This window comes from Leptonotus elevatus, chromosome 4 (genome assembly GCF_054856555.1).
Source record: "Leptonotus elevatus isolate MCC_2025b chromosome 4, RoL_Lele_1.0, whole genome shotgun sequence".
In the NCBI taxonomy this organism is placed as follows: Eukaryota; Metazoa; Chordata; class Actinopteri; order Syngnathiformes; family Syngnathidae; genus Leptonotus; species Leptonotus elevatus.
This window is the reverse complement of record NC_141242.1, coordinates 20,099,657-20,127,294: the sequence shown is the minus strand read 5'-3', so window position 1 is coordinate 20,127,294 and position 27,638 is coordinate 20,099,657. Positions and strand designations below refer to the sequence as shown.

The 27,638-nt window shown below is 38.5% G+C and overlaps 2 protein-coding genes across 4 annotated transcripts in view; one reads left to right on the top strand and one right to left on the bottom strand.

The window, feature by feature from the left end:
- Positions 1–865: 865 nt before the first annotated feature.
- cracr2aa (calcium release activated channel regulator 2Aa) lies at positions 866–14,296 on the top strand. Of its 2 annotated transcripts, XM_086073782.1 has the most exons (18): positions 866–1,003; positions 3,509–3,932; positions 5,427–5,538; positions 5,615–5,801; positions 7,973–8,119; positions 8,398–8,488; positions 8,573–8,668; positions 8,885–9,072; positions 9,187–9,258; positions 9,377–9,422; positions 9,539–9,618; positions 10,490–10,811; positions 10,886–11,018; positions 12,164–12,245; positions 12,493–12,607; positions 12,703–12,804; positions 12,899–12,975; positions 13,463–14,296. In XM_086073782.1, the coding sequence occupies exons 2-18, from the start codon at positions 3,642–3,644 to the stop codon at positions 13,545–13,547; spliced, it is 2,226 nt and encodes a 741-aa protein (XP_085929908.1). In that variant the 5' UTR covers positions 866–1,003; positions 3,509–3,641; the 3' UTR covers positions 13,548–14,296. The 2 variants fall into 2 exon arrangements, with proteins under 2 accessions (XP_085929908.1, XP_085929909.1); XM_086073783.1 differs by lacking the exon at positions 12,899–12,975.
- A 585-nt stretch (positions 14,297–14,881) lies between these two features.
- Positions 14,882–27,638, bottom strand: part of prmt8a (protein arginine methyltransferase 8a) — an 89,685-nt gene continuing 76,928 nt past the window's right edge. Inside the window, exons 7-10 of one of the 2 annotated variants that reach the window (XM_086073784.1) lie at positions 21,550–21,665; positions 19,281–19,431; positions 17,468–17,589; positions 14,882–15,936 (exon numbers count right to left, since the gene is read on the bottom strand). In XM_086073784.1, coding sequence (XP_085929910.1) covers positions 15,853–15,936; positions 17,468–17,589; positions 19,281–19,431; positions 21,550–21,665 — 473 coding nt within the window. In that variant the 3' untranslated portion in view covers positions 14,882–15,852. The remainder of the gene's footprint in view (positions 15,937–17,467; positions 17,590–19,280; positions 19,432–21,549; positions 21,666–27,638) is intronic. The other variant, XM_086073785.1, reaches the window with a different exon arrangement.

Genomic DNA, 27,638 nt, shown 5'->3' with positions numbered 1-27,638 from the left:
AGTTCATTGTTGCTTACCTCAGATTTATCTTGAGACCTGTGCTTTAGCCTCGATAGCCTCTGTGAAGTGCTCTTTCCTTCCAGTGCATATTGTAGACCCGTTTGCCTCGAACTATCGCGCTTGTGGCGCTCCAAAAACACTCACTGACATGTTCTGGTATTTTCACTTACATTCCAGCACCGCTCATTGGTTATAATTAGCCTATTTGGGATTTTGGGGCCACACAGCATGGCAGGGCAATAAAAACGTTGGCTATCAGTCGTGTGTAATACATATTTAATTCCCGGCCTGAATTTGGTACCCCAGTACGTCAGTATTGAGTATTTAGTTTCATAGGAGTTTGGAAAATGTTGATAACGTTTCAGTAGATTTTATATTTATTTAACTTACTAGAGTTAATTTCTTCAAATAACCTAATGTGTATGTTTTTGTAATGCTGGAGTAAGTTGGAGTATCCAAAAAAAAAAAACACGTGGAGAAAATGCAACGTCCATACATCACAACTTTGAGGTAAACATTGCCATCTGCTGGATGTTTTCGGGAACTGCTCCCTTGTCTCCAAAGTTGAGTGCTTGGGGAGAGATGAGATCAATCAGTTTAATTTGAATTTAATTTAATTAAATTTTTTAAATTAAATTAATGTAATTTCCTTTTTTATTTTTATTTTAGTTTTATTAGTATACATGTTTGTTATTCGAATTGGGAAGATTTTGCTGGCGTTCCTTATTAAAGTCTCACTTAGTTTCACAGATGTATTTTTTCAACAGTGTCCTGATTTTTGTGGCGACAAGATGGACCAGGAACTTGGGTGTTCGCGTTGCTATAGTAACCCTCGATAACAGCCCCGCCCATTATGTTTGCCCATCCGGCATGAAGTCAGTCAAATTCCACCACTCGTGCAGTTGTAGACTTATCTGCCCCGCACTTATCTGCCTGAAACGCAACAGGTTGATACCAACCAAGGCAAGGAATTAATCAAGATAAATGATTTTCCATTGTTCTGGTACGTACGGCTTCTGAGTATTTTATTATATTAACGAATTTGAGGTAAATTAACCTGGCACGAGGTGACTGCTAACGTATATATATTTTAGCTAGCACGTATGAAAACTGTATGTACACGCGTGACGCGACTGCAATGTAAAGAGGCCTGCAACTGTCCCAGTAAGTTTTGCATAATAAGGATGTGAGTTTTAACCAATGCTGAAATTGTGACGTTAACCGTAATTTTGTTCTGTTATGCTTTTCTCCACTTTTTAATTAATCGTGTGGCGACGTGTTGAGGTCATACCTCCTCAATAACAAGATCTGTTTCTGTTTAGTTCTTGCTTCAGTATAATACTCAACAATAACAATGGATGCCAATGGCCATGATTATTAATTTTGTTGTGACAAATCTGCAAATTATCTTGTTTTGGACCTCATACAAACTAATTGTGTGACCAACAGTCTTGTAAAATGCTGTGATAATTTGGGACAAAAAACATAGGCAGCAACTTAGAAATCATTATTTTATACACAGCACAGTAACTGCGTTCTGAACGTATTTGACTAAGCAACCATCATCTGACAGCTGTTCCATGTCAAACAAGAGCCTTCAAGTCTAGAGCTAGTTTCTCCTGTGCTGTAGAAAAGTGTGTATAGTCTACAAAGTTATGCAAATAATGTGTCAATTTAATATTGTTCAAATTCTCCATATTGTTACAATGCTCATGCTGAGTTCAGCTACAATATGTTGAATTGTTTTTTTTTTGTCTGCGCCTTGTAACATTTCTTAAAAATTGTGGCTAGAATTTCAGTCAATAGTTAAATAATCCGCAAAGTGTTAATCCAATTCAATAAAAGTGTTTGTGTTTCAGAAGCCTCTCGGCAAGTGTCAACACTGTGAGAGACTTCTTAACAATACATCCGTTCCTCCAGCCCATAGGACACACTTAGAGATGAGACAATGCGGTCTAATGAAATAGAAAACGTTCACTTCCTCTTCTTGTTTCCTCTTTTATACGCAAGATGGATCAGTTGCGTGTGGTGGCTTTGCGTTTTGTGAGCGCTCATGCTTACAAGAAGTGGCAGAGTGTTTTGAATGCTAACTGACACTTTGAATGAATGTTATCAGGAGCTACCAAATACTCTCGCTTGTAAGTTGCTGCTTGCTACATTAATAAAATGCTGTCAAGATTATTTGAGATGCCGATATATTCAGGTTTATGTTTATCATTGTTTTGTTTTTGTGGTTGTAGTTTGCAGTAGCGCACTGTATCATATTGATGTCATTTCTAATATTCCTAATATCTAATCATTACATTGTTAAGCTAATACCTCTCTGTCAGGATTCAGAACTATGTATATTGGTAAAGGCAGAATTTTTGACAGAGCTCTTGTATTTTAGTTTGTGTATGTGTGTTTAATTTTGGCGTTGGTGTGTGCTTCCACCTTGTGAAGCAATGTTTATAAACAAGCAGTCTTCCAAACTAGTACACTTCTATTTTTTGTTATTATTATTATTTTAGCATGCATGAAAACCAGATGGACACTACTGTTCCCATTTTACTACCATTTTTTTTCTGAATACCTGTCAAAAAATGTCTCAGAAAATTTTAATCTTTCCCAATTAATTAAAACCTCAGTTTGTATTTATTTATTTACTTTAATGCAGTTTAATAAATTAGAAAACAAATACATAAAAATAAAATTATTTTGTTTTGTTGGTAAATGTAGAAAAAAATACAAAATTTGAGTGATTCTTGAAAATGCTTTTAGTGTTGCCAGTGGGAAATATCAGTATTTCCCAGCAAGTGGCCAATATAATGAATATTTGTGTGCGTGCGCGTGCGCGTGCGCGTGTGTTTAGATTTATCATTACAGAACTCAATTCTAATGAAGTTGTGACATTGTGTAAAATGTAAAAAAAAAGAATATAATGATTTGAAAAGCATTTTTAGCCTATATTCAGAGTGATTACACAACAAAAACAAGATATTCAAACCAATGAACTTTACAATTTTTATGTACAGATGGTCTCATTTAGGACCCGTCCGATATGTTTTTTTTTTTTAGACCGATGCCGATACGATTTTTGGCAGAAATAAATAATTAATCTGGCAATTATTTTAAAAAACATATCATGCATAAAAGAAATGTTCACCTTTTTCAATGGATGTTGCTTATTTGCGGAGTTTTGCTATTGAGATTTATTCTGCTTTGAGTTACAGCTCCTAAATGAAACCATTCTTTCACCACTACTGCACTGTAATGTGGTTCGAGTATGATTAACTTATTTGCTCTCAAAACGTACAAATACATTCTATTTAAAAAAAATTTAAGTGTCCCAAAGACATATTTATAAGTTTTTCATGTTTTTTTTGTAATGCTAAAACATACTTAAGTCTGACGCATTATTATTATTGAGGTGGTTGGCCTGATTAAACCTATTTGTTGAATTTACTGTAATTCAGATTTAATATGAATGATAAACAGATGAACTAAATATTCTTTATCTCTTTTCTAGCTTTTAGTGTCAAATTAATGAGGCAGTTGCTAAGAGATGATGCGTTACATCGCTGAAAGCCTCTGATGCTGTTTAGCCTGTAAGCACGACTTCTTCTGAGATCTGTCTCGTGCACACCTGGCTCCTGCGAAGTATGACTGAGGTCCTCAAATCACAGCAACCAACTTGTAGCGCACCTACCATGGCAGCGTTTACTGTCCCCTCTGCCCTCACCAACACCGCTACTGGCTCCAGGATGGCGCAAGAAGGGCACCGAAGCAGCAAAGAGCATGGATGCAATGAAGAGCCCCTCAATTGTGAGAGTGAGTGGCCGAAGCGGGAGAGTGGGCATGTTGGTCAAAACACTGTCCTGGAGAAAACGCACGAGTTCTTCCAGGTCTGTGACATTGAGAAAAAGGGCTTCATCACCCAGCGCGACATGCAGGTGAGGTGATCAAAGTAATTGTTTTGTGGTAGCTGTGTTACATTTGAAAATGGTATAACTTTTGAATTCATTTTTGGAAATAAATACTGTAACATGTAAATAATGTATCAACGTTGTGTTACATATTTCTTTTCATGATTTATTTAGTCTATGTGCAATACAAGGACAATCTGTTCTCTGATCAGTGATTCTGAATTAGACATGAAGAGACTGCGTGTTCTTTATTCAAAAGCTGCATAATGACGACTGAAAGGGGAAGGTGGCAAGGACAGTTTTGAGAGCATCATGGTTGCTTTGTGATCCAGGCTCTCCACTCGCATTATTGTGCAGATTTACGTATCCCTCAGATGTTGCCAACCATTGATGAAGCACTCGTGAACACAGACACACATAGAGGAGCTTTGATATCCCAGCATGTTCTAATGAGGCTTTAGAGCACCACTTGGTGCTGTTAGTTATAATATCATCTTGTATTTGTTATGCTATTGCTTTCAGGAGACCAAATTCTGTGACATAAGTCTTCTTCCTGGATAACACACTTTATCCTACCCTTACTTATCTCCACCCTGGATTAAATTGGTGGCCTCTGTCAACAGTTTCAGCAGTGTAAACATATCCTAACACCACACTGCCTACAGAGGTGTGGTTGGTTTTTTCCCCTTCTTTGCTAAACGCTCCCGCACAGTCACTGTCATGAGTTGTTGACTCGACCTCAAAGAGATTGAACCTTTAGTGAAGAGTCCCTCCCATGGTAAATAGTGTCAACTTTGATCTAGCATTCTCCCACTTTAAGGCATTTTGTTAATTGGATACCCTAAATTTCATATGGGCCTCAATCTGAGTGTGGATGGGTTTTTGTCTTTATGCGCCCTGCGGCTGACTGGCGAAAATAGAGTTAGGTTAGAAAATGGTTGCATGGATCTCATATAAAAACATCTTATACCTTCCTTTTTTTTTTTTTTTTAAGTAATTCCCCCCCCCCCCCCCCATTCAATTTATTGCTAATTGTGATAGCTATTATAATCGACATGAAAAACAAATCCTTCAATTTAATCAAAGTTTTCAAATTGTTGGAAAAGCTTGGCTCTACAAAGTGTTTGAAGGTGAAACGGGTACATTTGCCCTAATAATATGAATGACCAGCTGTTCTGGTCAATCATTGAGGACTCTACTGTATCTCTACTGGGAATATTCCAGATGGTTCACGGTGAGGTTGCCCCATACATGTGCATGTAACTACAGTATAGTTAAATTACATATTATAATCATTGCTGCGCTTAAAAGTAATAAAATAAACATCTATTTGCTTACTTTGAGCACCCTTATGTAAATGTATTATAATTATTGTTGTTGTTTATTACTGCTATACAGAGGCTGTACTTATGGCTCTTATATCACAGTTGTTATAGCTACACACAGTTGTATTGTTCTCAAGGCTGTGTCCTTGTCAATAAGAGCTGCTAATGACACAACTGCTTGTGTCATGTAAAACAGAGGCTGCTTGGCGAGCTCCCTCTCAATGCGGACGAGTTGGAGAAAGTGTTTGACACTCTTGATTCTGACAGCAATGGATTTCTTACCCTCGATGAGTTCTCCACTGGCTTTAGTAGGTTCACTTTTAAATTCTCATTGAGGAAGAAACTGCTACACGTCTTATGTTTTGTATACCAATTGTTTTCTAGGTGAATTTTTGTATGGCAGGAATATTGCTTTAAACGACGGCATGGGAGATAAACCCCACCACACAAAGCCTCCAGAGGTCCTCTACCACAGCCGGTGGGAAGAGAGCTCGGCAATCACAGAGAATGACGAGGAGAAACATTTTTCCATGCTGATGGAAAGCCTCGGAGCCAACAATGTCTTTGAAGAGTAAGTATTGCGTGAGTCACCGATTTAGTCAATTCCAAATAGTTGAACACTTTTCCGGGGCCTCTTTCCTGCCACTTTGTCCTCACTTTTGTGTTGGTCACAATTACTTTGTACAATCTGTTGTACGTCAATGACTCGGTATGTTTTTAAATTAGGAAGATAATTATACTTGCAATTATTCAGAATTTTACATTCATAACAGGACTATTTTCTAGAAACTGCAGTACAGTGTGACTTACTGCTACTACATAGATCTTATCACTAACTACTTTCATAAAATCTTACTAAAACTTTTGGAGATAATCTCTTTTCTATATCTGAACTTAAATTATGTACTTGTCAGTGGTACTTTAGTTGTTTGTTTCGACTTTATGATACAGTATATTTTATTGTGATCGAAATTGGAACTACACTATTGACCTTTTGCACGTGATGTCACAGCCCTGATGGGAACGACCCCTCGGGGACACTGGACGGCAAAAGAGCCACTTGGCTGTATTGTAACCATTGAATCTCATACAGCGTAAAGTCCTTTATCTAATCGATTATCTTATAAAATGGTAATATCTTGCTTTGCGGTCGGTTGTACAGACGGACAAAAGAGTAAACCAAATGTTGCTTTTTATCGCTTACCTACTAATGAAGACAAAATACGTCGATGGATAGCAACAATCAACAGAAAGGACTGGCAGCCCACAAAGTATTCACAAATTTGCAGCGATCATTTTTTGCGAGGTTAGTAGATAAATGTTGTAATTAGTAGATAAATGTTCATACATTTTACTAATAAACGTACACTCTAACAAAGATTGTAACAGAGGTGTCGAATTGCGTGTTTCAAATCACATTAACGAGCCAGATAGTTAGCGTCCACTCCAAATGCACGAACACACAGCTTTGTTTTAAAATGTACCTTCTTCAAAACTATTAAGTGCATTTGACTGTTTGATAATAGGGGATTTTGAGTTTTTCACTCTGGAGCCGGAGTCATATTCATGAAATTACCGCATAGCTTGCCACTACGATAGTCAATTGTTCCATGCTAGTAAACATAGTAACATAACATCATCACAGCGTTTCAAAATAGAACGGACTATGTATAAATAAGTCAGTTAGCATGATCAACAAGTTTTGCCTTTGCATTACGAGGTATATTGTCCCCCGGTGTGAGCGTAGCATCTCGTCCCAGAGAGACTCAGCCAGCGACAAGCTTTTGAATCAGCCCCGGTGTAAGGAGAAGAGACGGCATTGACTACATAACGTTATAGGTCGTGCGCTGTGAATTCCGACAAAGTCGGCAATTTGATTAACTTGGTAAAAACAGCAGGCAACAGAAGGTAAGGGGCTGTTTTCAAACTAGCGATCTCCAACTAAAGTAAATATCGCGCTCTATGAGTCCCGACTAAATGTGCAACTTCGACTGACAGACGACCTTCAGTTGAAGTAGTAGATTCCGTGGCTCAATGGGCAATAATAACTTTTCATTTGTAAAAGAACAATCGCTAAGTCACTAAGTCGCTCCGGGTCACGTCCACTTCCATTCAACAATCATTTTCTTCCACCGTCCGTCATAGGCCAGTCACGTGATCACGTGACGTTGGTGCAAATGGTCAATATTCAACTCAGTTTTCTCAGGGAACTCCAAAAACAAATTCATAAAGCAGGAGACGCACATCTTGACCACCAGATCTGAGGTTAGAGATGAGACATGACATTTGAGATCATATCCTTTTGGGCAGAACTAACCTATATTGATCCTGACTAGACATTTGACATTTACTACGATAAAGAGAGAGAAAAAGACAGTCCTGCAGAAATGTGTCACTGAACTTTATGCTTCTGGAGAATATTTTATTGTTTGACTTGGTCTATTTATCAATTTCCTGTCAAGATTACACATGATTAGGATTATTAATTTTAAATGATGCTGAGACCCTTTCTGAAATCAATATGCGATTTGTTCCCGTTTTTCAAGCCTAATATCATTGTAGCCTTTGAAAGTTGAGCTCTGAATTTACTAGTTCACTGTAATTTGTCTTCCGCGTAATTTATTGCATCTGATAAACATCTAGTTTTCGCCATGCTATACATAATTAATTTCAATTTCTATCCCAACAATGGTGCTCCTCATCTATAATGCACGTTTACATGTTAACCCTCTGTGTCATCAGCCCCGCAGAGGTACGCAGTTTGTGGGCCCAGCTACGCCGAGATGAACCACACCTTTTATCCAATTTTGAGGACTTCCTGGCAAGGGTAACATCCCAGATAATTGTGGCTAACCAGGAAAAGAGAGAGATGGAGAGCGCTCTGAAACGGTTAGGAGATATCTAATCCTGTGGATTCTATTGAGCTAATTAAGGCTTTTGTTACAAAGCAAACAGCATTTGACTGATGAGCTGTTAAAAAAAAAAAAAAAAGAAGTCCTTTGCTCGAAATTTTCCTCAGCTGTACAGCAAAGTCCTGCGAAAAGTATGACATATTCTTAAGTAGGCTCAAAGTAACAGTTGTTAACAGATAAATTATACATAATGTGAAAATAATTTGAACTATTTGTGATGCAAACAGAGCAGAGCTCACTATGCATGTCCTATAGAAAATCAGCTACACATGATGATGAGATCCATCGCCTCTACGAGGAAATGGAGCAGCAAATAAAGAATGAAAGAGAACGGATTGTGTTGCAGGTAAAAAACAAAAACAAACAATGAATCTCATTCGCCAACCATCATTGAGCTTTGTGTTTGTAACCTCCTCTCTTATCTCTGAAGGACTATAAGAGGTTTGTGTCTCGCAGTCAAGACCTTGAAAAACAGCTGACCACCAAGGAGAAAGAGTTAGAGCAGCTCTTTCAGAAGCAGAGGAGGGTGAGTGAAGAGTTGATGAGTGCGCCGTTCATTTTGCACACGATGTTTCACTTCAGAGACATGTCAATAAGTCAACTGCTCTTTTAGAGAGAATAGTTTTTCTATTTTTATTCTTACTAAAACTATATCTCTGCGATATATTCATGTGGTCAGTGATGCAAATGAATGAATGAATGAGTGAATGTGATTGTTTTGCCACCACTCGTCCATTTACAGCTGGAAAATCAGTGTCAGGAGCTTCACAGTGAACAACATGTGACCAAGGTGGAGAATGTGAAGCTGAAGAAGACAAATGATGAACTAGCGAAGGAACTGGATCACACCAGTCAAGAGCTGTTCTTGGCACAGGAGCAGCTGAGTCTCCTCCACCAGCAGTCCACACAACTCAACGAGGAGAAGGAGATGTGAGTAAAACCCCACCCATCCCTTTAACTTGAGCATTTTGTGTTGAGCACCCTGCTTGTTGCACTTACGCCAAAGAGCCAATGTGACAATAACGCATGTGATGTTTGTAATAGGGAAATATACAGACTGACGGAGGGACTCCAACGTGAGCGAGCAAGCCTTCTCAAGCAACTGGACCTGATGAGGTGTGGATGTTTGCTTTGGGGTCAACACTTTTTGACAATTTTATTTTGCTGAGTCAATCATTTAAGCTTGTAGCCCAATTTTTTACCGTCTTCAATATTTTCTTTTTTATTATTTCAGGGAAGTGAATAAACATTTACGAGATGAAAAGGACATTTTCATTCAGGTTTGTGACATGCATGAAAGAAGTCTACCGATTGTTGTATGTCAAGTTTCTTTAATGCATGCCTCTCAAAGTGAGACCAATAATGAATGTGATCACTCATATGTTTGGCATTACAGAAACCCAAAAATTGTAAGAATACAGGATTACAGCCAAGGTTCTTATATAATGCCGGGGGACATACATACTTCCCAAAAAGGTAAAAGCATCATTATGTACAGAGGAACCTTCAAAGCCTAACACAGATCTTTTCCATAACACTTGAATGACTTGGCATTGATGTAATTACAAAAAAAAAAGTAAGATAAATGAATTTGTTACTGCATCATAATATTGCATTCGTGAAACCTTCATTTAGCAGGATTTCCCAAAATTTGAAACTTGTCACAACGCAGCAAGAATTTTGAAAATCGGACAAGGGGTTCCGGAGAAATTGAGCTTTTGTGTGGGGAAAATGGCTTTTGTGAGATGTTTTTGTGTAATATTGCCTTAACAAAATGTGGTGGAAAAAAACACCTAAAAATGGTGTTACTTAATTGTTTTTCAATATTACAAATTTCAGCTAGAAATATAAATCAATTTTTCGGGCAGGCCGAGACATCAATGTGTCAAAATTAGTGTCATGTTTCATATGCCGACACTTGCCCTAAAAACTCAACGTAACAAGCACAGATGGAAGATTATTGGTGAGAAAGCAGTGTGGGCAGCAGAATGGTTCATGTATGAAAGCAACCAACACTGTAGTTTTTTTTTCTGAATGTATTTGTTTTGTAGAGGATTTTTGAGGCATTTGATGTGTTCATTCCATGTTTTTTTTTATAGACAATTCTACAAAGATGGTGGCAACTTCACACGTTGCTACTTTAGTGATTAATTATCAATTATTTTATATTGGTAATATTGTACTAAATGGAAGTTGAACTCCAAATTGAATTTATCTAGTGTTTGCCTTCGAAGGTTCCACTATACATGTAATTTTCAATAAGACATTTTGTTAAGAACAAAATAGTTCTACTGCGCCTCGTTTTGCTTTAATATAACCTGTACCTGTCTTTAAAACGCATCTGCAGTGAGGTGGAGGTCGAGGATGTAAGGCAGAATCCATTCACTGTGTCAAGCAATCCATGTGGTCCAGAAGGGACCAGAGGTTACCTGCAGAGGATCATCTCTATCGAGGAGGACCACCTCCCACATTTGCTCCAAAATGGCGGTCAGACCCAAGTCCCCCTTCAGCCTTTTATTGAAGGCGAGGAACTGTCAGACCATGAAGAGCATATGGACTTGTTGATGAGCGATATTTGCTCTGTTCAGTCGCAACAATCACAGGGAGCTGGAGAAATAAGTCCCATGTCTCCAAGGGGTCAACCTGTTGGCAAGGAGACCAGCATAAATGTAAGCATATCCGCATTTTAGTGCTATTTCTCCCCTTTCTTCAGTGAGGAGTCAGCAAGCTTCTGTTTGTGTAGGAGGAAAGCAATCTGTCGCTGACTGACCGTCTCTTCAAAATCGTTCTGGTGGGGAACTCCACCGTCGGAAAGACCTCCCTCCTTCGACGCTTTTGTGATGACTGTTTCAATCCTGACACTTGCGCCACTGTTGGTATAAATCCCTGCTTTGTTGGTCAAGAAAAGTCATATTTAAGTTTGTTTGATATTTATTACCTTCTATTTAAAAATGTCTACATCAAAATAAATAAATACAAATCAGAGGATGATGATTAAGAGGGAAACACTTTTTTAAAAATGCTATTAGGTAATGAAATGTGGAGAACACGTTTATGTTGTTAGCTCATTTACCTCATGATTCTGAGGTTTAGTTGCGCTTGTGTGGCTTTTCTCCTGGTACGCTGATTTCTTCCAACATTGCAAAAACATGCTTCTCTAGATTAAATGTTTACTATAAATCAGTGTCACTCAAACTGTTTAAACCGAGCACTACCACAAAAAAATACTATATATCTTAGGGGTGTGAATCTTTGTAATGTTTCATGATTCGATTCCGATTTTTGGGTGCGTGATTCGATTCAGAATCAATTGTTGATTAAGAACGATTTTGATTCAAAATGATTTGATTGATAATGATTTTGATTCAAAATGATTTGATTGATAATGATTTTTGCTTCAATTTATAGATGTTCACGGAATTTGTAATGATCTACTCCAGTCTGACTCGCTAATGCTAATTAGTGCTCTACTCGCGGCACTTTTATCACTCAAAAGAACGCCTAAAACAACTTTTATTGGAATAATTTGATCGTGACTTTTTCCTTCTACTCTCTCATGTGGCTACAACTTAACAGTGTATCAGACTGCATGGAACCACACTGCCCCTAAGTGGCCAAATCCGGTACAACATGAACAGCGCTCCAAATAAAGGCACACACAAACAAAGGGAAGAGAGTATAAAATAATTTAAGTAAAATCGATTTTGGGACATTTAAAATCGATTCTAAATCGCGATTCTTATGAGAATAGATTTTTTGGCACACCCCTAATATATATTGTATAGTTTATTTCACATTGTTGTAAGACACTATAACATTATACACAGTTTGAATTTTTAAGTCAGTGATTCATTTGCATACCATTTGCGTTTTAGCTCATGTAATTATATTAATGTCATTTTATATTCATATAATTTTCATATAGTTCTAGGTTAGTTTTGTTGCTGTCTTTGTGTTGTGCTGTTTTTTTTATGATGAAGTTAGAAATGCAGAAAATGTAGTGCGGATATTGAATTTGCAGGTATAGACTACAGTGTGAAGACAATAAGGGTGGACGACTGCCAGGTGGCGCTGCAGGTCTGGGATACAGCAGGACAAGAAAGGTAATTCAGCCACTTGTCACATGATTGTGATTTCATTTAATTTTCTTCTTTTCGTGTTTTATTGTGACATAGGTTTTCACTTTGACACTACTGCATTTTTAATCAAAAGAAAATCAGTTTTTAATTAAAAAAAAAAAATCACTTGTCAATCATTTTGTGATTTTGGAGCTGCTTTGAAAGCTCAGCTGTTTGTTTTTCTTTCAAAACAGCCTCTACTTTTTCAATTTACTGTCTCCTCCCTTGTCAGGTATCGAAGCATCACCAAGCAGTTTTTCCGCAAAGCTGACGGGGTGGTGGTGATGTATGATATAACAGTTGAGCAGAGTTTTACAGCTGTCAGACAGTGGCTGACAAGTGTGAAGGTAAAGTCCCCCCCCCCCCCCCCCCCCGTTGTATAATAGCCACAATGTATAGATTTACTAATATGTTTGTCTACATTCTCCTGTCTTGTTCATAGGAGGGCTCGGGTGAAGACATAACTTTAATGCTGTTGGGAAATAAAACTGACCTAGAAATTGCGAGACAAGTGCATAAAACAATGGGCGAGAGGCTAGCTAAGGTCTGTCTTGTTTTTCTATTAGTGAAATTTGCCCTCTATTGTGGCACTTTGCTTATCAGCTATAGGAAAAATACATGGTTTGTGTGTTTTTAAGGACTGTCAGATGACTTTCTTTGAGTGCAGTGCATTCTCAGGGTACAATGTGATGGAGGCAATGCTTCATCTGGCTAGGTACGTAAGAGTCCATTTGCAAAAAACAAAAAACACCAAAATTATTTTCCAAATGTGTGACATATAGTTTTACTGAAATGAAGTGGGAATTTATGATTTGATTGTTACTTTTCTCGCTCATGATGAATGCGACAAAGTATCACATTATCAGTGTTGGATTTATTATTTTTTTTAAAGAGGTGATGGTGACTTTCTTAGTGAAAAGTTCTGCTTTGGTGTCATTATGTAATTGCGTAAAATAAAAAAACGCTGATAAATGTAATGTTTAATTTCACAGAGCCGATCAATGGTGTCATTGATCGATTGAGCAAATTGAGACAGGTACAGCCCATCCCCGATTTTGCATAAAATGCAAAATATCATCCAATCTCAATCCAGACGATCAGATCGGTGTTGAGTCTACTTTTAACAAATACGATGCAGGCTGCACACATACCGTACTGAAGAGGTGATGATGTCTTGTTTTTCCTCCCATTTTGTCACTCAGAACCCTTAAAGAGCAAGAGGACCGAGAAAAGGAGAAGACTGTCCAGTTGGTCAGCAGCTCATTGGAGAAAAAATCCTGCTGCTAACAGATAAACACACACTTGCACACTATCACTTATTCTTAATGTCAACAAAAATGTCTCCAGCACACCAAATTATTTCCCATTATTACATCATCAAAGACAATTTGCCAAAACATTAAAAGTTGGCTTTTTCCTATCACATACAAGATTTTAAATATCTAGTATTAATCCAGTGATTTTTCACACAATTTCCTTATCTTTGCCAGTACAGCAATAACTAAAAGTCACAAAAAATAATAATAAAAATATTGGTGTCCCGGGGACTGTTGTGACCATTACGTAGTTACAATCGTTGTTCACTGGGTTCACTGGTTCATGTGAAAGTGTAGTATTTGCTGCTTACCTGTTTTAGGTTTTACATTATGTTATGCCTCCATTTTTTGGGTGGTTTCCGACTCTTGTTGTCGTTTAGTGTCAATATATTAAACCATTTTGTTGGATAGTTGCAATTGTTGACATTTTGGAGACAGTCAAATGAGTTTGATTGTAAAGAAATCATGTATTTGTATCAGATGCGCCTAATCTACTTGCCAAGTATTTTATACACATTGTACCCCTCATTCTTTAATGTAATACTAAGTATGTTATATCGTGTGTATGTGATTTTGGAATTAAGATACTGCTGTATTGTTAGTCTATTTGCCTCACTATTAGTGGTTCACAACCACCACTGTCTTGCACTTCACTTTTATGTATACACTGAGATATTTAATTTGTGTAACAAAAATAAAAAATTGGGTGTTGTTCGTAAAGGGTGACAGTTTTGACTTTTCACAGCATCAACCAGTGGATGATTTTGCACATTGCAGTTTATTCCATTTTTAGGACATCATAACAACATATGAAACATATTTGAATTGAATTTAAATAAATTAATAGTGGAAGATGCATAAAAACATTTATTATATTTATGTATTGACTCTTAACTCTTTTTGTTTGTTTGTGAGGAAATTAATCAGACACTGGAGAGTTCTCAATATAGTTTTTACCTGAAAATATTACTTTTAACAACATATACTACGGTATGTACCTACAGTATTTGTAACAGTCAGCCCGCCACCTGTGCAATGAAAAAGGGTTAAAGAGCTGTTTACGTTTAGAAAACAGCTAATTGATCAGTCTAGTATCATTCGTCACTTTTTTTTTTAAATGTATTTTTTATTCATCAAGCCTTTTCAGGCTTTCATTAAAAGGTCTTCAGTTGTACATCTGAGCCACGTTCTGCAAGATGCTCATCATTAATCTTACTAATTAACTACAAAGCGCAAGTGTACAGCCTATTGTATCTAATGTATACACTTAAATAGTTATATTTACCAGGTTTGCTTTTTTTGGGGGGGGGGGGGGGGTAAATATAACTAAAAGGTTTGACATGGCTAACTAAAGTGTACCATCATAAATCAACTCATGTACATTAGCTGCAGCATTGAGAAATAGAATCAAGAACACTTGGGAACTTGGTCAAGGCATTAAGGGGTAAAAGACTCTCCAGTCACTTGGATAGGAGATCCAATACAAGAGCGATATTAAAGAAAAGCCTCACAATGCTCTTGTACCGGATCTTTTCACATTACATGATACATTTGTAATGACTGAAAAAGCAGGTCAAACAATACCAAATACTGCCAAATAAAACTGATGACATGGGGAACAATAATATAGAGTTCAGCAACAGGTTCACCTTTGACACAGTCCATCACGCGAGGTATTAATTAGCACTGACTGTACACCAACTATTCAACACATTACTTCTCACATAACAAACACACATATAGAGAGTAGCCCTGCTGCATGTACAATTCCTGCAGCAGGTTTGTCCTTGGCTGAGGTCCTCAGGTGAACATATATATATATTTTTTTACCATTACTGAGCCTTAACTGATACAACTACAAACTAAATGGTTTATCTGACAGCCGTGTCAAACCCAACCAAATGAAAACGTCTCACAAACAAAATGTGGACAATAAAGTCATTTCATTGACTTATACCCCCTACCCATTGAGGTCCAAGTTATGGTCCAAAACAAACAACACAGGTACATCACTTCATTTCACCAACACATACAGAAAGAATCTAACTTTGAACATGTTATAAAATTCACCCACCACACATCCACATACATAGACTATTACATTCAAGGTTGTTTAACAGTTTGTGCCATGGCTTCCTGTCTTAGCAAGTTGGTAGTGGGGCCACGCCCATCCTTCCGTCCTCATTGCACCTTTTGTATAGCGTCTGGTCCTGGGAGGTTCTTTAAGACTTCCTCTGCTCCTCGCAGGTGTCTTTAATCCAGGTTTCCCGCAAAACCTAACGCATCTTGTAGTCGTGGGCTATAGCTGCCTCGCACAGTTGTCCTTTGAAATTCAGCTCAAAGGTGAAGTCCAAGTCCCGCTGCAGGCAGAGAGAAAAAAAAGACAACCAAACCTTTTAAGTGAGAATACTGGAGGGGAAAATGTAAAGTTGTGGTCGGATCACATTTTAAATTTAGTCACATGACAGTAAAGTTCTTAGAACTGACATTTTGATTAAAATAATCATTGAGGTTCTGGTTGAAGAAGAAATCTACTATTACTACTATTCCTTTCACACATCCAAAGCACTTAGGACAGGGGTATCAAACCCATATTAGCTCAGGGACCACATGGAGGAAAATATATTACCTAGTGGGCCGGACCGGTAAAATCAATCATGGTATATAAGTTTTGAGTGTGTTATATCTTCCTGTTTTGCATCTACAGTATATTGTTCCCAGAATGCATTGCATGCCGCATATACCATACATATGATACCATGGCTTGAATACCGTGACTAGTACTGTGATATTTTGGTAACGTAGCACCCCTAACTGTGTGTATTATGTTCTATATTATAACACATTTTTGGAAACTTATATATATATTTATGAGATGTTCGCAATAGTCATCCAAATCGTCACATGCTGTTTGCATTCAGAGAGGAGGATTAGAGTCCCACAAGGTCAATAGTTACTGTAAGTGCTGTCTACATTGCTACTGGTGCCAGCTTGACTAAGAGTCTACTGTGGACAGGCAGCTCATAGGGTGAGTCGGAAGTTGTAATTCATTAAAGACATTCAATGTGGTGTATCTACATTTATGGACATCCGGCTATTTTCACATTGAAAGGATTTTGATGCAGTTTGACACTTTTTTTTTATTTTTACTTGCCACCTCTGGCCCAAAGCTTAACTGCAGCATCTGTGTCATACTCGTTCATGGTGCGCGTGCGAGTACGTGGACGCTGCATGTCCACTACTCTGCGAGGACGCGCATGACGTCACCCTCCACCACTTTCACCCCGTTCCGTTCGTTCCGTCTTCAATTCCGTTTATCCGGGGTCGGGTCGCGGGGGCAGCAGCTTTAGCAGGGAAGCGCAGACTTCCCTCTCCCCAGCCACTTCAGCCAGCTCCTCCGACGGGATCCCAAGGCGTTCCCAGGCCAGGCGAGAGACGTAGTCTCTCCAGCGTGTCCTGGGTCGTCCCCGGGGCCTCCCGCCGGTAGGACATGCCCGGAACACCTCCCGAGGGAGGCGTCCAGGAGGCATGCGAACCAGATGCCCGAGCCACCTCAACTGGTTCCTCTCAACGCGGAGGAGTAGCGGCTCGACGCTGAGTCCCTCCCGGATGACCGAGCTTCTCACCCTATCTCTAAGGGAGAGCCTGCGGAGGAAACTCATTTCGGCAACTTTCACCCCTCCCCCCAAAAACTGGAGTGTGCGGGTCCGCACACTCTACTATAAAGGGAAGATAAAAACTGATCGCTGCAGTCAGTGTAAAACAGTCAGGGCTCTTCCTACTCATCTGGGCATTAGTGGAGCATGCATGATGTAGAAAAAGCTTTAATATGACCTTTTTAATCAGCACATTGCACTTTTAGCTGAGAAAGAAGTTTTATGTAACACTTACAATATTTTTGTCATTTGGTTCCATTGCAATGCTGCCAGTGATTTCCTCTCCTCTTCGCACAGTCAAGTAGTCCTCCAGGTAGAACACGGTCTGCTTCCAGTGGGTGTATGCAGCATTAGGAGCTGGGGAGCACACGCGCACCAAATTAAGTGTCTTTCTGCATGATTTTCTTTCACACCAAACTCATCCAATCATGCAAGGATGGATTTCAAAGTAGCATCAACATAGTGGTCAGCACCGCTGCCTCATCGTCGGAAGATCTGAGCTCAATTGGAGCATCTGTATGTGGCCTTTACTTGTTCTCCCTGCGGATGTGTGGGTTTGCTCAGGGTAGTCGACCTCCAAACTTGCCTAAAATCAGATGTAATAGACTGATGATCCACCGAGACACTAATGAGGATAGAAGATTTGGGGGTGGGGGGGGGGGGGTGAAATTCAAGGCTTCTAGCCCTGATTCATTAGCTGATTACAAACTGCGTCTGACCATACGAAGGGACAACATATGCTTCTTGGCAAAAAAAGAAAAAGCATACAGAAGATACAAATTCTTTGTCAAGGTTCAGATGTCTAAAGAAAATTTTAAGTCTACAGCAGGCAGAAGCACCATGGGCAGCTTGTCAGTCCTTGTCTCAGTGTGAAGAAAGGCCCCCAAGTGGCCATAATAACACTTCTGAGGACAGGATGTCAGCGTTAAATGGAGGGAAACTCTTGCTTCGTTCCCATTTTTGTTTGATGTAATGACTTTGTGTGTTTTGTTTGTATCTCAGTGCCAAAACAAATCAGAACATGCTCTAGTGCCCTGGCCACTGCTGACAATAGCTTGGCTGACATTCAAAATAGGAGATGCACTTGAATCAGAATGTTCGGCCTGCTGTGCTGGGGCAACATATATCTTCTCTTGCCTGTACAAACAGTTATTTGTATGTAACATATAAAAGGACCTGCCAAATAGATCGTCTATGGTCAGATCTTTTTCTTTTGTAAATTAGGAGCTGAGCTTGCATTTCTTCCTGTCTGTTCCTCCTCGGTCATTCGAGTGTGTAGTTTCTAAGCATATGCTTAGTGAGGTACAGGGATTGGAAAATTGTAAAGATAGTAGTTTTATAAAGTGAGAGCTACTATCACATGGCTATATTAATGATGAGTGATTTGGATTGGTGTATTACTTTGGTAAGCATAAAACGACCAGATGCAAATTATCATATCCCCACTAGATGTCAGTATTAAACCACAACTACCAAGGCAAGTCTTTATCATGTGGTGACAGCAACAAGACGTTATAAAGCTTAGTGTTGCAATTGCACTTATGTATCCTGAGGTAATATTAGTATATCAAGTAACATTAGAAATGTCTCAGTTTAATATACTGTAATACAACACACAAATAGATGAACGAATCCCTCTGACACGGTCAATCAAAACGAGTTAGGATTACCTTGGCAAAAAAAAAAAGAAATACTGCGCTTGTATTGGATATCATAACAGCATATTGTGCAAGCAGCTGGTTGATGTAATTGTGTCCATGTCCTTCTAAAGATTAGATAAAATCCAGTGAGCCTGAGAAAGCAGACAAAGTAAATAATCGAAAACGTCTGGATTTGGACAATTAAATTGTACTTTAGCTAGAGCGCTGCAGATGACTTTTTTTCCCTCTTTTTTCTTCTTCACATTTATTACATCTACTACCCTCCAGCGCTACCTTTGTTGTTGTTAGAGAAAAAGGTTACATGTATGCACTGTATAATAACCAACAATAATTTTTTTTATTTTAACATCACCCCAACAACTTAAAAAAATAACTGCGGCGTCTTACCAGTGGAGAAACCAGTCTTTTTGTGACATTTGGTGAATTCGATGTTGAAATAGGTGACCAGTGCATGAATGTAGTCGTTTCTCTGGATCTGCAGGCAGAATGCTGTTGTGAAGGAGAGGTCTTCAGTCTTCACTGTGTAGATGTCCACTTCCTGTTGGCGGATAGAGATGGATCTCTCACTTACGCAGTAAACTCTCAGGTGATTCATCAGCAATCCTTGTATCCGGCCATCCCATTGTTATACTGTAGGCCTGTACGTGGTCAACTTGTCTCCTTATTCTGGTCAAATATTGGGTTTAGCCAGATATTTGTTCTAATAAATGTCATAGTTATTATACTACAGTACCATTAAGATTTTCATATCAAATAACAATAACTGACATCTTGTGCTCTTTTAAGCGTACATTAAATACTGAAGAACACAAATGAACGCTACTTAAAACTTATTTTCTGTCTTGCCATAAACTAATTATTAGTGATCCTGCAGGATTAGCAATCTGATGACCATGGAACTTTCAAATTGACCAGTGTGAGCTCATGCGTATTCCAATTTCAGTGTGCTGCTTTTCATTGTGTTTGTTTGCAATGCTGAAAGAATTCCAGAGGGAACTGCAGTTCGTCCAAAAGTTGAAGTCAACAATTGTGAAATTCCTGATTGTTGCTCTTTCATTACGATGATATATTATTTTGGTGTGAGAATATGTGTGCTGAAATGATATTTATTGACTGTCAATAAAAACAAAGCATTAGTAGTCTTGAATATTACTGATGTTTTTAATTAATAGCAGCACGCAGAACGGTCCCATTTCAAAGTTTAGAAGACAATTCTTCACAATCATTCTCACGCGCGCATGGTCGGACGAGTGGCGCAGGGAGCAATCTCCATCTGCCATACTTAAGCCGGTCTCGAACTCCACCTCATCGCCAGATCAATACTCTCACTCATCCAGCCATCTTGAGTATTTCCCAAGTATTTTCTGATTTTGACCCTCTCTTGTTACTTGTATTCCCAGATCATGCCAGCCCTGCGTTCTGCACCCTGCTGACTTGGAAGCCGCACTTGGATTCCATTCTCCGACCCGGAACCGTTCACCCTTGGCCGCCGCAACCTTCCACTACCTTTGGTTTGATAAACTCATCATTGTATCTGCCAATTGTCTCAAGTCTGTGAGTCTTAGCGCACATAAGGATTTCATTTCTAATCCTTAACTTGTGATCTTCAGGCGTAACATCACAGACATACAATCGTAATGAGGTCAATCAGTTAAAATAGAACTTCACTGGGGGGGTTATTTGTTTTCACAGTGCTCGTGGCTATGCACAAGCCCTCTGTAATATTTCATAATTTGCATCAAATGTTGGTTTATATCAAAGAATAGAAAAGAGCGGCTGCCAACTCGTAAGCAAACAGAGAGCACTGATTGAACAATCACATCACAAGACAGGATGGAATCTTGTTGAATCAATTGTTAGCAATAAAAGATTGTGACTTGCAGGGAGAACACGAGTGACAAAGGTTCAGAATTGCAGCTTTTATTTGGTATGGTATTTATTTACATCTAGATGTGTTTAAAAAAAAATGCAGAGCACCTTTTTATGAAGACCCCCACTTTGCAAGTGCGTAAAAGTACTAGAATGGATGTTATTAAATGCACTTAAAGTTGAGAACATTTCACATTTGGTGCCATAGCCCTTACTTGCGATGATTGCATCAAGCTTGCGACCCATTGAGTGTTGAATTTTTCATGTGAAAAATAGGCCTTTACTGCAGCCTCTATCAGTTCTTGTTTGTGTCTGGGGGTTTCTACCTTCAGTCTTCTCTTCAGGAGGTCAAATTCAAGCTGTTCGTTCCAATACTTTTGCTCAACTGAAAATTGGGTGGCTTCAAACAAAAGGTACTCTGTCCTGAGTTGTTTAACACATCTAGATGTAAATACTTGCTGATCCAAAACTCTTTTAGGGGACTGTCATAGTTTTCAAACCACTAAAGTAAAATTTGATCATTTAAGATGGTCCACCAGTGGTAATGGTATTATGCATGGGTACATTGGTTTTAACGACTATGCTGAAACAATATTTATATTATTTTGATCAGTACACGTGGTCATTTCCAGTGTTTCAATCACAAATGCCCTGAGATTGACTGGGGGCCAGTTGAGGGCATGGTCCACTTTTTGTGCCATCAGCTGGGATCGACTCCAGCCCGTGCTTATGTGACGCTAAACAGCAGACTAGAAAATGGATGAACTTAAAACGGATTTTGACCTACCTTGACCAGGCAGGAGTTAGTCACCACCTGCTTGGGGTCCACTATGTCAACCAGAGGCTCCTTCATTGCCACATTGCGGATACAAGTCATGTCGAAGCCATACACATTCTCCCACCCTTGAAAAACAGCATAATTACTCTAGTATGTTAAACATTCAAATATGTACAACTCATTCAAATGGCCGCTTGGCGATTGTTTTAGTGTGTGTTGAAAAGCCAAGGGATATAAACACTGTTGAGCTATACAGTGCAGCTATAAAACCACAACTGGCCGGGTTGTTCGTCACCGAGTTTCTCAATATGTAGAGCTCTCAATTCCTTCAGTTTGATTCCGGATGTTTGGAAACAGTTTTTTATTTTATTTCATGCACATAGGTCAGATACTTTGTCAACATGAAGCTATTCAAACACAGATTTCACAATCTTTGCAAAAAAAAAAAATGCAGGATAGGAGATTGCTGTATACTAATCATTGGAACAAACAACTCTATTTATGAGCAAACATTTTTTGGGGAGTCGATGAAAATTTGCGGGTCACATAGCTTACAAGGTTTGACATTAAGATTAATGATGCTCCTCATCATAAAACAGCGCTTTGCTCAGAGTAGCAATAATGAGAACATCATTTTGACTGGAGTGTTACATCAGGCCACTTCTACCTCAGCGAAAAGGTCAAATGAGGCCATCTGCCCGCAGAGGGAGGAGACGAGTGCAGTTTGTGCGCCGCTCGTTTCAGTTCGCCCATGTGTGAAATTCACATTTACACAACTCCACTGCATTAAATAGTATCTGAAGAGTAAAAATATTCTGACGTCCCAGCAAAGCTGCGGGCTGCCCTAATACAGTGACACTTCCGCGCAACTAGCCGCACGCTGTAAATTGCATGGAATATAATTATCACGCATCTTAGCAGTTATGTAAAGTGATACAGAAATAAGAAAAGTCAACTTGCTTGCTTGCTACCTTTCTTGATGGAGCGTATGAATCTGTATGTGCCACTTCCTGTCAAGAGTTCTACATACGGCATATTGAGCTAGTATTTTTTTATTTTTTTACGATTATTTCATTTTTCAAGGATGTTCTGGAAGTCAACCCCCCATTTTTTTTTTTACAATATGTTCTATGCAGCTCCACTGGTCTATATATGGTATTCTGATTAATATAGCGTTAGTGGAATATGAGTTAAGCAGCAAAATCTAGCTGTTTTTATCCATCTCATGGGGCGGCCATTTTGCCACTTGCCGTCGACTGAAAATTACATCAATGTTGCTCAGGGCTCAGGCATTGACTAATCACAGCTCACCTGTTTTCTGAAGCTGAGCTGTGATTGGTTGTTACCTGAGACCAGAGCAACATTGATGTCCTCTTCAGTCGACAGCAAGATGGATAAAAAAAAAATATCCACAAATGTAATATTAATCAGAATGTCATGTTTAGACTAGTGAGGTCACATGTAACATATCATCGAGAAATATTTAAGGTTGACGTCCACTTTAAGTTGTGTTCAAAATCCAAAAATGACATCACATATGTACAAAATGTGCTCATCTGTAATGTTATTTTTGTTTTAAGATATTTTGTCTTGCTGACATTTTTGCAGTGTAAGACTTGGAAGTGGTAATTTCTGACTGCTGTTGTTTGTCTTTCACGTTATTAATTGAAGCTCCATCATTTTCTCATTAGATCTTAGACATTTTGTAATCTGGTGCTGGCAGTAGAAGAACAGTTATTTGTTGGCTAATAATTATTAAGATGCACACGGAAAATATGGGAAACGTACCGTCTGATATGTCGTAGACACGACTTAACTTATTTTGCTGAGATGATTGAAGCGAGATCAACGAATGTCATCACCTGGCACATTTCATGAATTGTGACTGGCAGTTGAATAAAGGTTCTTCCACAGCTATTGTAGTTTAGTCGCACACCAAATGTGTTGCAGAAGGTCGTTATGACTTCAAATTAATTATGGTTAGCGTTTCACTTGTATGATATATGGAGGAGTACAACAATGGCGTTGGCACTCTTCTTTTCGCCCCCCTTGTGATTTTGGAGTGAAATGATTCAGGTTGGAAAGGCTTTTTGACTGATATTAGCCATCGTCAAACGGTAAGCATAAACACCAGTCAAAAAATAATTTGTAGGGCTGAAATTGCTGCATCCTGTTGACATTGTGAATATGTGCACTTTTTTTTTTTTACTCCCTTACTTTGCAGTACGCTAACTATGGCAATACATACTTTTTGACTCAAAACATACAGAGGACAGTGACTACTAGGGATGGGCGAGTACCGATACAAGGCACATTTCATGGTATCGGTACTTGCGACGGATATCGATACTGGTATTGGCCCACGTTCTTGTGGGCATTTTTGGGTCAGGGGGAACGAACGTTTTGTTCCGTCTCGTTAGTTTTCTGTGTGTCTCCTTATTAGTTAACACTTGTTCCGTTTATTACTTTTGGCAACGCCATTTTGGCTTGCGCTACTGAGAATAAGTAAGTACTCTTGTCGTGAGTAATATTACCTTTTATCTGGTTCAATGTGTGTTATATATGTTGTAGCTCACGTAACTTCGCAGTGTTTAATTGCCTCGTTTACGTTGTGGAGCTGAGGTGCTAAAAATAGAACGGTGCCTGTTTACGCTTCAGTCAGCGTAATTCTTCTAAATTAACTCATTCACTGCCATTGACAGCAATACATGTCAAAAATTAATTTGAACTATTTCTATTAGTTTAATTTTTTTTCCATTTTTGTTAACAAGAGTATGAAAGCCTATAATTTATTTTTGTACATTTAGAACAGATATAAAATTTGTGATTAATCGTGAGTTAACTAGTGAAGTCATGCGATTAATTACGATTACAAATTTTAATCTCTTGATGCCCCTAATTTGTAATAATCTTTTCTTTTAAAATATATCTATATCTTTTTTAATAATCTTTTTTTTTTTTAAGAAAAGATTATTACAAATTAGGGGTGTCAGGCGATCACAATTTTTAATTGTAAATAATCGCATGACTGCACTAGTTAACTCACGATTAATCACAAATTTTATATCTGTTCTAATACAATAAAAACAATCTAGGTATTCATACTCGTGTTAACAAAAGTGGGAACAATTTTAAACTAATAGAAATAGTTCAAATTAATTTTTGACGTCTATAGCCGTCGATGGCAGTGAATGACAACACTACAGGAACTAAAGACTGAAATGGTTATTTTGCATGTATTGACAGCCACAGAGCACATAAGTCTTCAGTTGTACTCAGCAATTTAATTAGCTCTGAAGTGCAGAAATATCTTTGTATCGTCATTGGCAACTGCACTGCTATGAGATGAATGATGAACGGAGAACGTGAAACAGGAAACGTAAATACAGAGCAGCCTTCCAAATTAAAAGCATGGATTTCAAAACAAGATATAATTAAACATCACACACTAAACAGGTTGAGGAATTTTTAACATGGAAGATATGACTAAATTACTTGAAGCACTACGGTATTGTATTGAATTGAATTCTTTGCACTTCACTTAAAAAGAAGTTGTAAAATCACATATTTTGATTGGGACTTTTTTTCTGGCCACTGGATTATTTGTTTAATCTTATTTATCGATTTTTTTTTAAATTAACGTTATTGTGTGCTCTATGCAAAATGACTTTTATGAGCAAACTGAAGATATATAATTGCCGTTAATTTCATAAAATTGTATGTAAATTTGCTATAGTTGAGATATATATGTCATGAAAAAAAAAGTCATTTTTTACGGGAAATTTTATGTATCATAAGTAGGCTACTAATGGTTTCGGCACTTGGTATCGGTGAGTACTGAAGATTTGAGTATCGTGTCGGTCTAAAAAAAAAGTAGTATCGAACATCCCTAGTGACAACATTTTTACTATTTTGCTTCTATACACCACCGCAATTGATATGATCTAAAACAAGCAAGGACTTACTAAATCCAGTCTACACTTGTAATCACATGTTTATACATAATTATGGGCCTGCTAAGCGGAGCAAGCAGCAGCGAAGCTGCTGCTTGCGGAGCAAGCAGGCACATATTACTATCCACCCTAGAAAAGTGTTTAATTATGGGCCTGCTAAGCGGAGCAAGCAGCAGCGAAGCTGCTGCTTGCGGAGCAAGCAGGCACATATTACTATCCACCCTAGAAAAGTGTTTATTATGGGCCTGCTAAGCGGAGCAAGCAGCAGCGAAGCTGCTGCTTGCGGAGCAAGCAGGCACATATTACTATCCACCCTAGAAAAGTGTTTAATATTATTATGGGCCTGCTAAGCGGAGCAAGCAGCAGCGAAGCTGCTGCTTGCGGAGCAAGCAGGCACATATTACTATCCTAGAAAAAGGGTTTATTTTTTTTATTATGGGCCTGCTAAGCGGAGCAAGCAGCAGCGAAGCTGCTGCTTGCGGAGCAAGCAGGCACATATTACTATCCTAGAAAAAAGTGTTTAATATTATTATGGGCCTGCTAAGCGGAGCAAGCAGCAGCGAAGCTGCTGCTTGCGGAGCAAGCAGGCACATATTACTATCCACCCTAGAAAAGTGTATATTATTATTTTTTATTATTCCACGACTTTTCCGCTAAAATGCGGCCCGAACCGTAGATCGCACCGGGACAAATGAGGTATCAAACGATGCGGCTCGCTCTGACTCGCTGCGCTATTATTTTTATAAGAATTCCCAGTTACCATGGCGACGCTATTCCCAAAAAACTCCCAAATAAAAGTCCCATAGGAATGAATGGGAAAAGGAAAGACAAAATCACACATCAAGCACCTTTTTCAAAGAGACGCTGCGCGTGCATACGTTAACCGATTGATATGAATTTTAGCTCATTTTGTTGGAATTTTTCCCATCTTTAGCTCAGTGTCAAAAAAAATATTAAGGAATGAAAGCTCTTCCCCCTGTGCGGGTTCAAAGACAGTGAGTGTAATCGCCACTCTGATATGCAATTAAGGCTTCAGTGACGGGAACCAAAAAAATCTATTTCCAAAAGTTTCACTTCAACTCGTCACCATGGCCACAATCTTTGCTCACTAGACATCAAATTCACACATTTTGTAGCCACAAGCCTCTGCTTTCTGAAAAACTAAGTTTTATTTGGCTAAGGTGTCAATTAGTACCTTTATTTTCACTTTAAGCGAGGAGAAGTCGGACTTTGGCGCCTATCTCCTCCATGTTAATTTCGCCGTTTTTTCCCTCTTCATTTTCGATCAATCATAAGTTTTCAACCTGCTCTCATTTGGTCATTTTTCATCCGATTAAAAAACTGAGAACATGCTCGCGTTCCCCAAACCCTTGCCGTTCTAACGAGCCATTTCTGGAATCTGCATCTTCAACCGTTAAGTCGCGAGAGGCTTTTGTTTGAGGTGAGCGTAATCCTATACAAATCAATGGAGTGTTGGTGCGTGACGTCTCCTCACAACTTAAAATCAAATGTGTGTGCGTGAATGTGCATGTTTTGTAAAGGGGCAGTGAGATACTGTTAATTATGGTAGATTCCACATTTCTTGACCGATTTCAATGGTTTGAATTTTAAACTGTTCAGCTCATTGAAATGTTACTTAAAATCAAATGTGTGTGCGTGAATGTGCATGTTTCTTAAAGGGGCAGTAAGATACTTTATTTGATCTTGATTATGGTTAACTTGCACATTTCTTGAGCGATTTCAACGGTTTAAATTTTAAACTGTTCAGCTCATTGAAATGTTAGTTAAAATCTAATGTGTGTGCGTGAATGTGCATATTTCTTAAAGGGACAGTAAGATACTTTATTTGATCTTGATTATGGTTAACTTTTACATTTCTTGAGCGATTTCAATGGTTGAAATTTTAAACTGTTCAGCTCATTGAAATGTTAGTTAAAATCAAATGTATGTGCGTGAATGTGCATGTTTCTTAAAGGGCCAGTAATACTTTTAGTTGATTATAACTTCCACATTTCTTGACCGATTTCAATGGTTGAAAGTTTAAACTGTTCAGCTCATTGAAAAGAGTTAGCAGGCCCATTCAAAATTTCCGCGGGAATTTTTCTAGTTATGGGCCTGCTAAGCGGAGCAAGCAGCAGCGAAGCT

Excerpts from the sequence above, each read along its gene's own strand:
- cracr2aa (XM_086073782.1), top strand. The coding sequence starts at position 3,642 with ATGACTGAGGTCCTCAAATCACAGCAACCAACTTGTAGCGCACCTACC. Across the intron at positions 9,619-10,489 it reads CATACATACTTCCCAAAAAG|TGAGGTGGAGGTCGAGGATG; the intron begins GTAAAAGCATCA and ends ACGCATCTGCAG. Across the intron at positions 11,019-12,163 it reads TGACACTTGCGCCACTGTTG|GTATAGACTACAGTGTGAAG; the intron begins GTATAAATCCCT and ends TTGAATTTGCAG.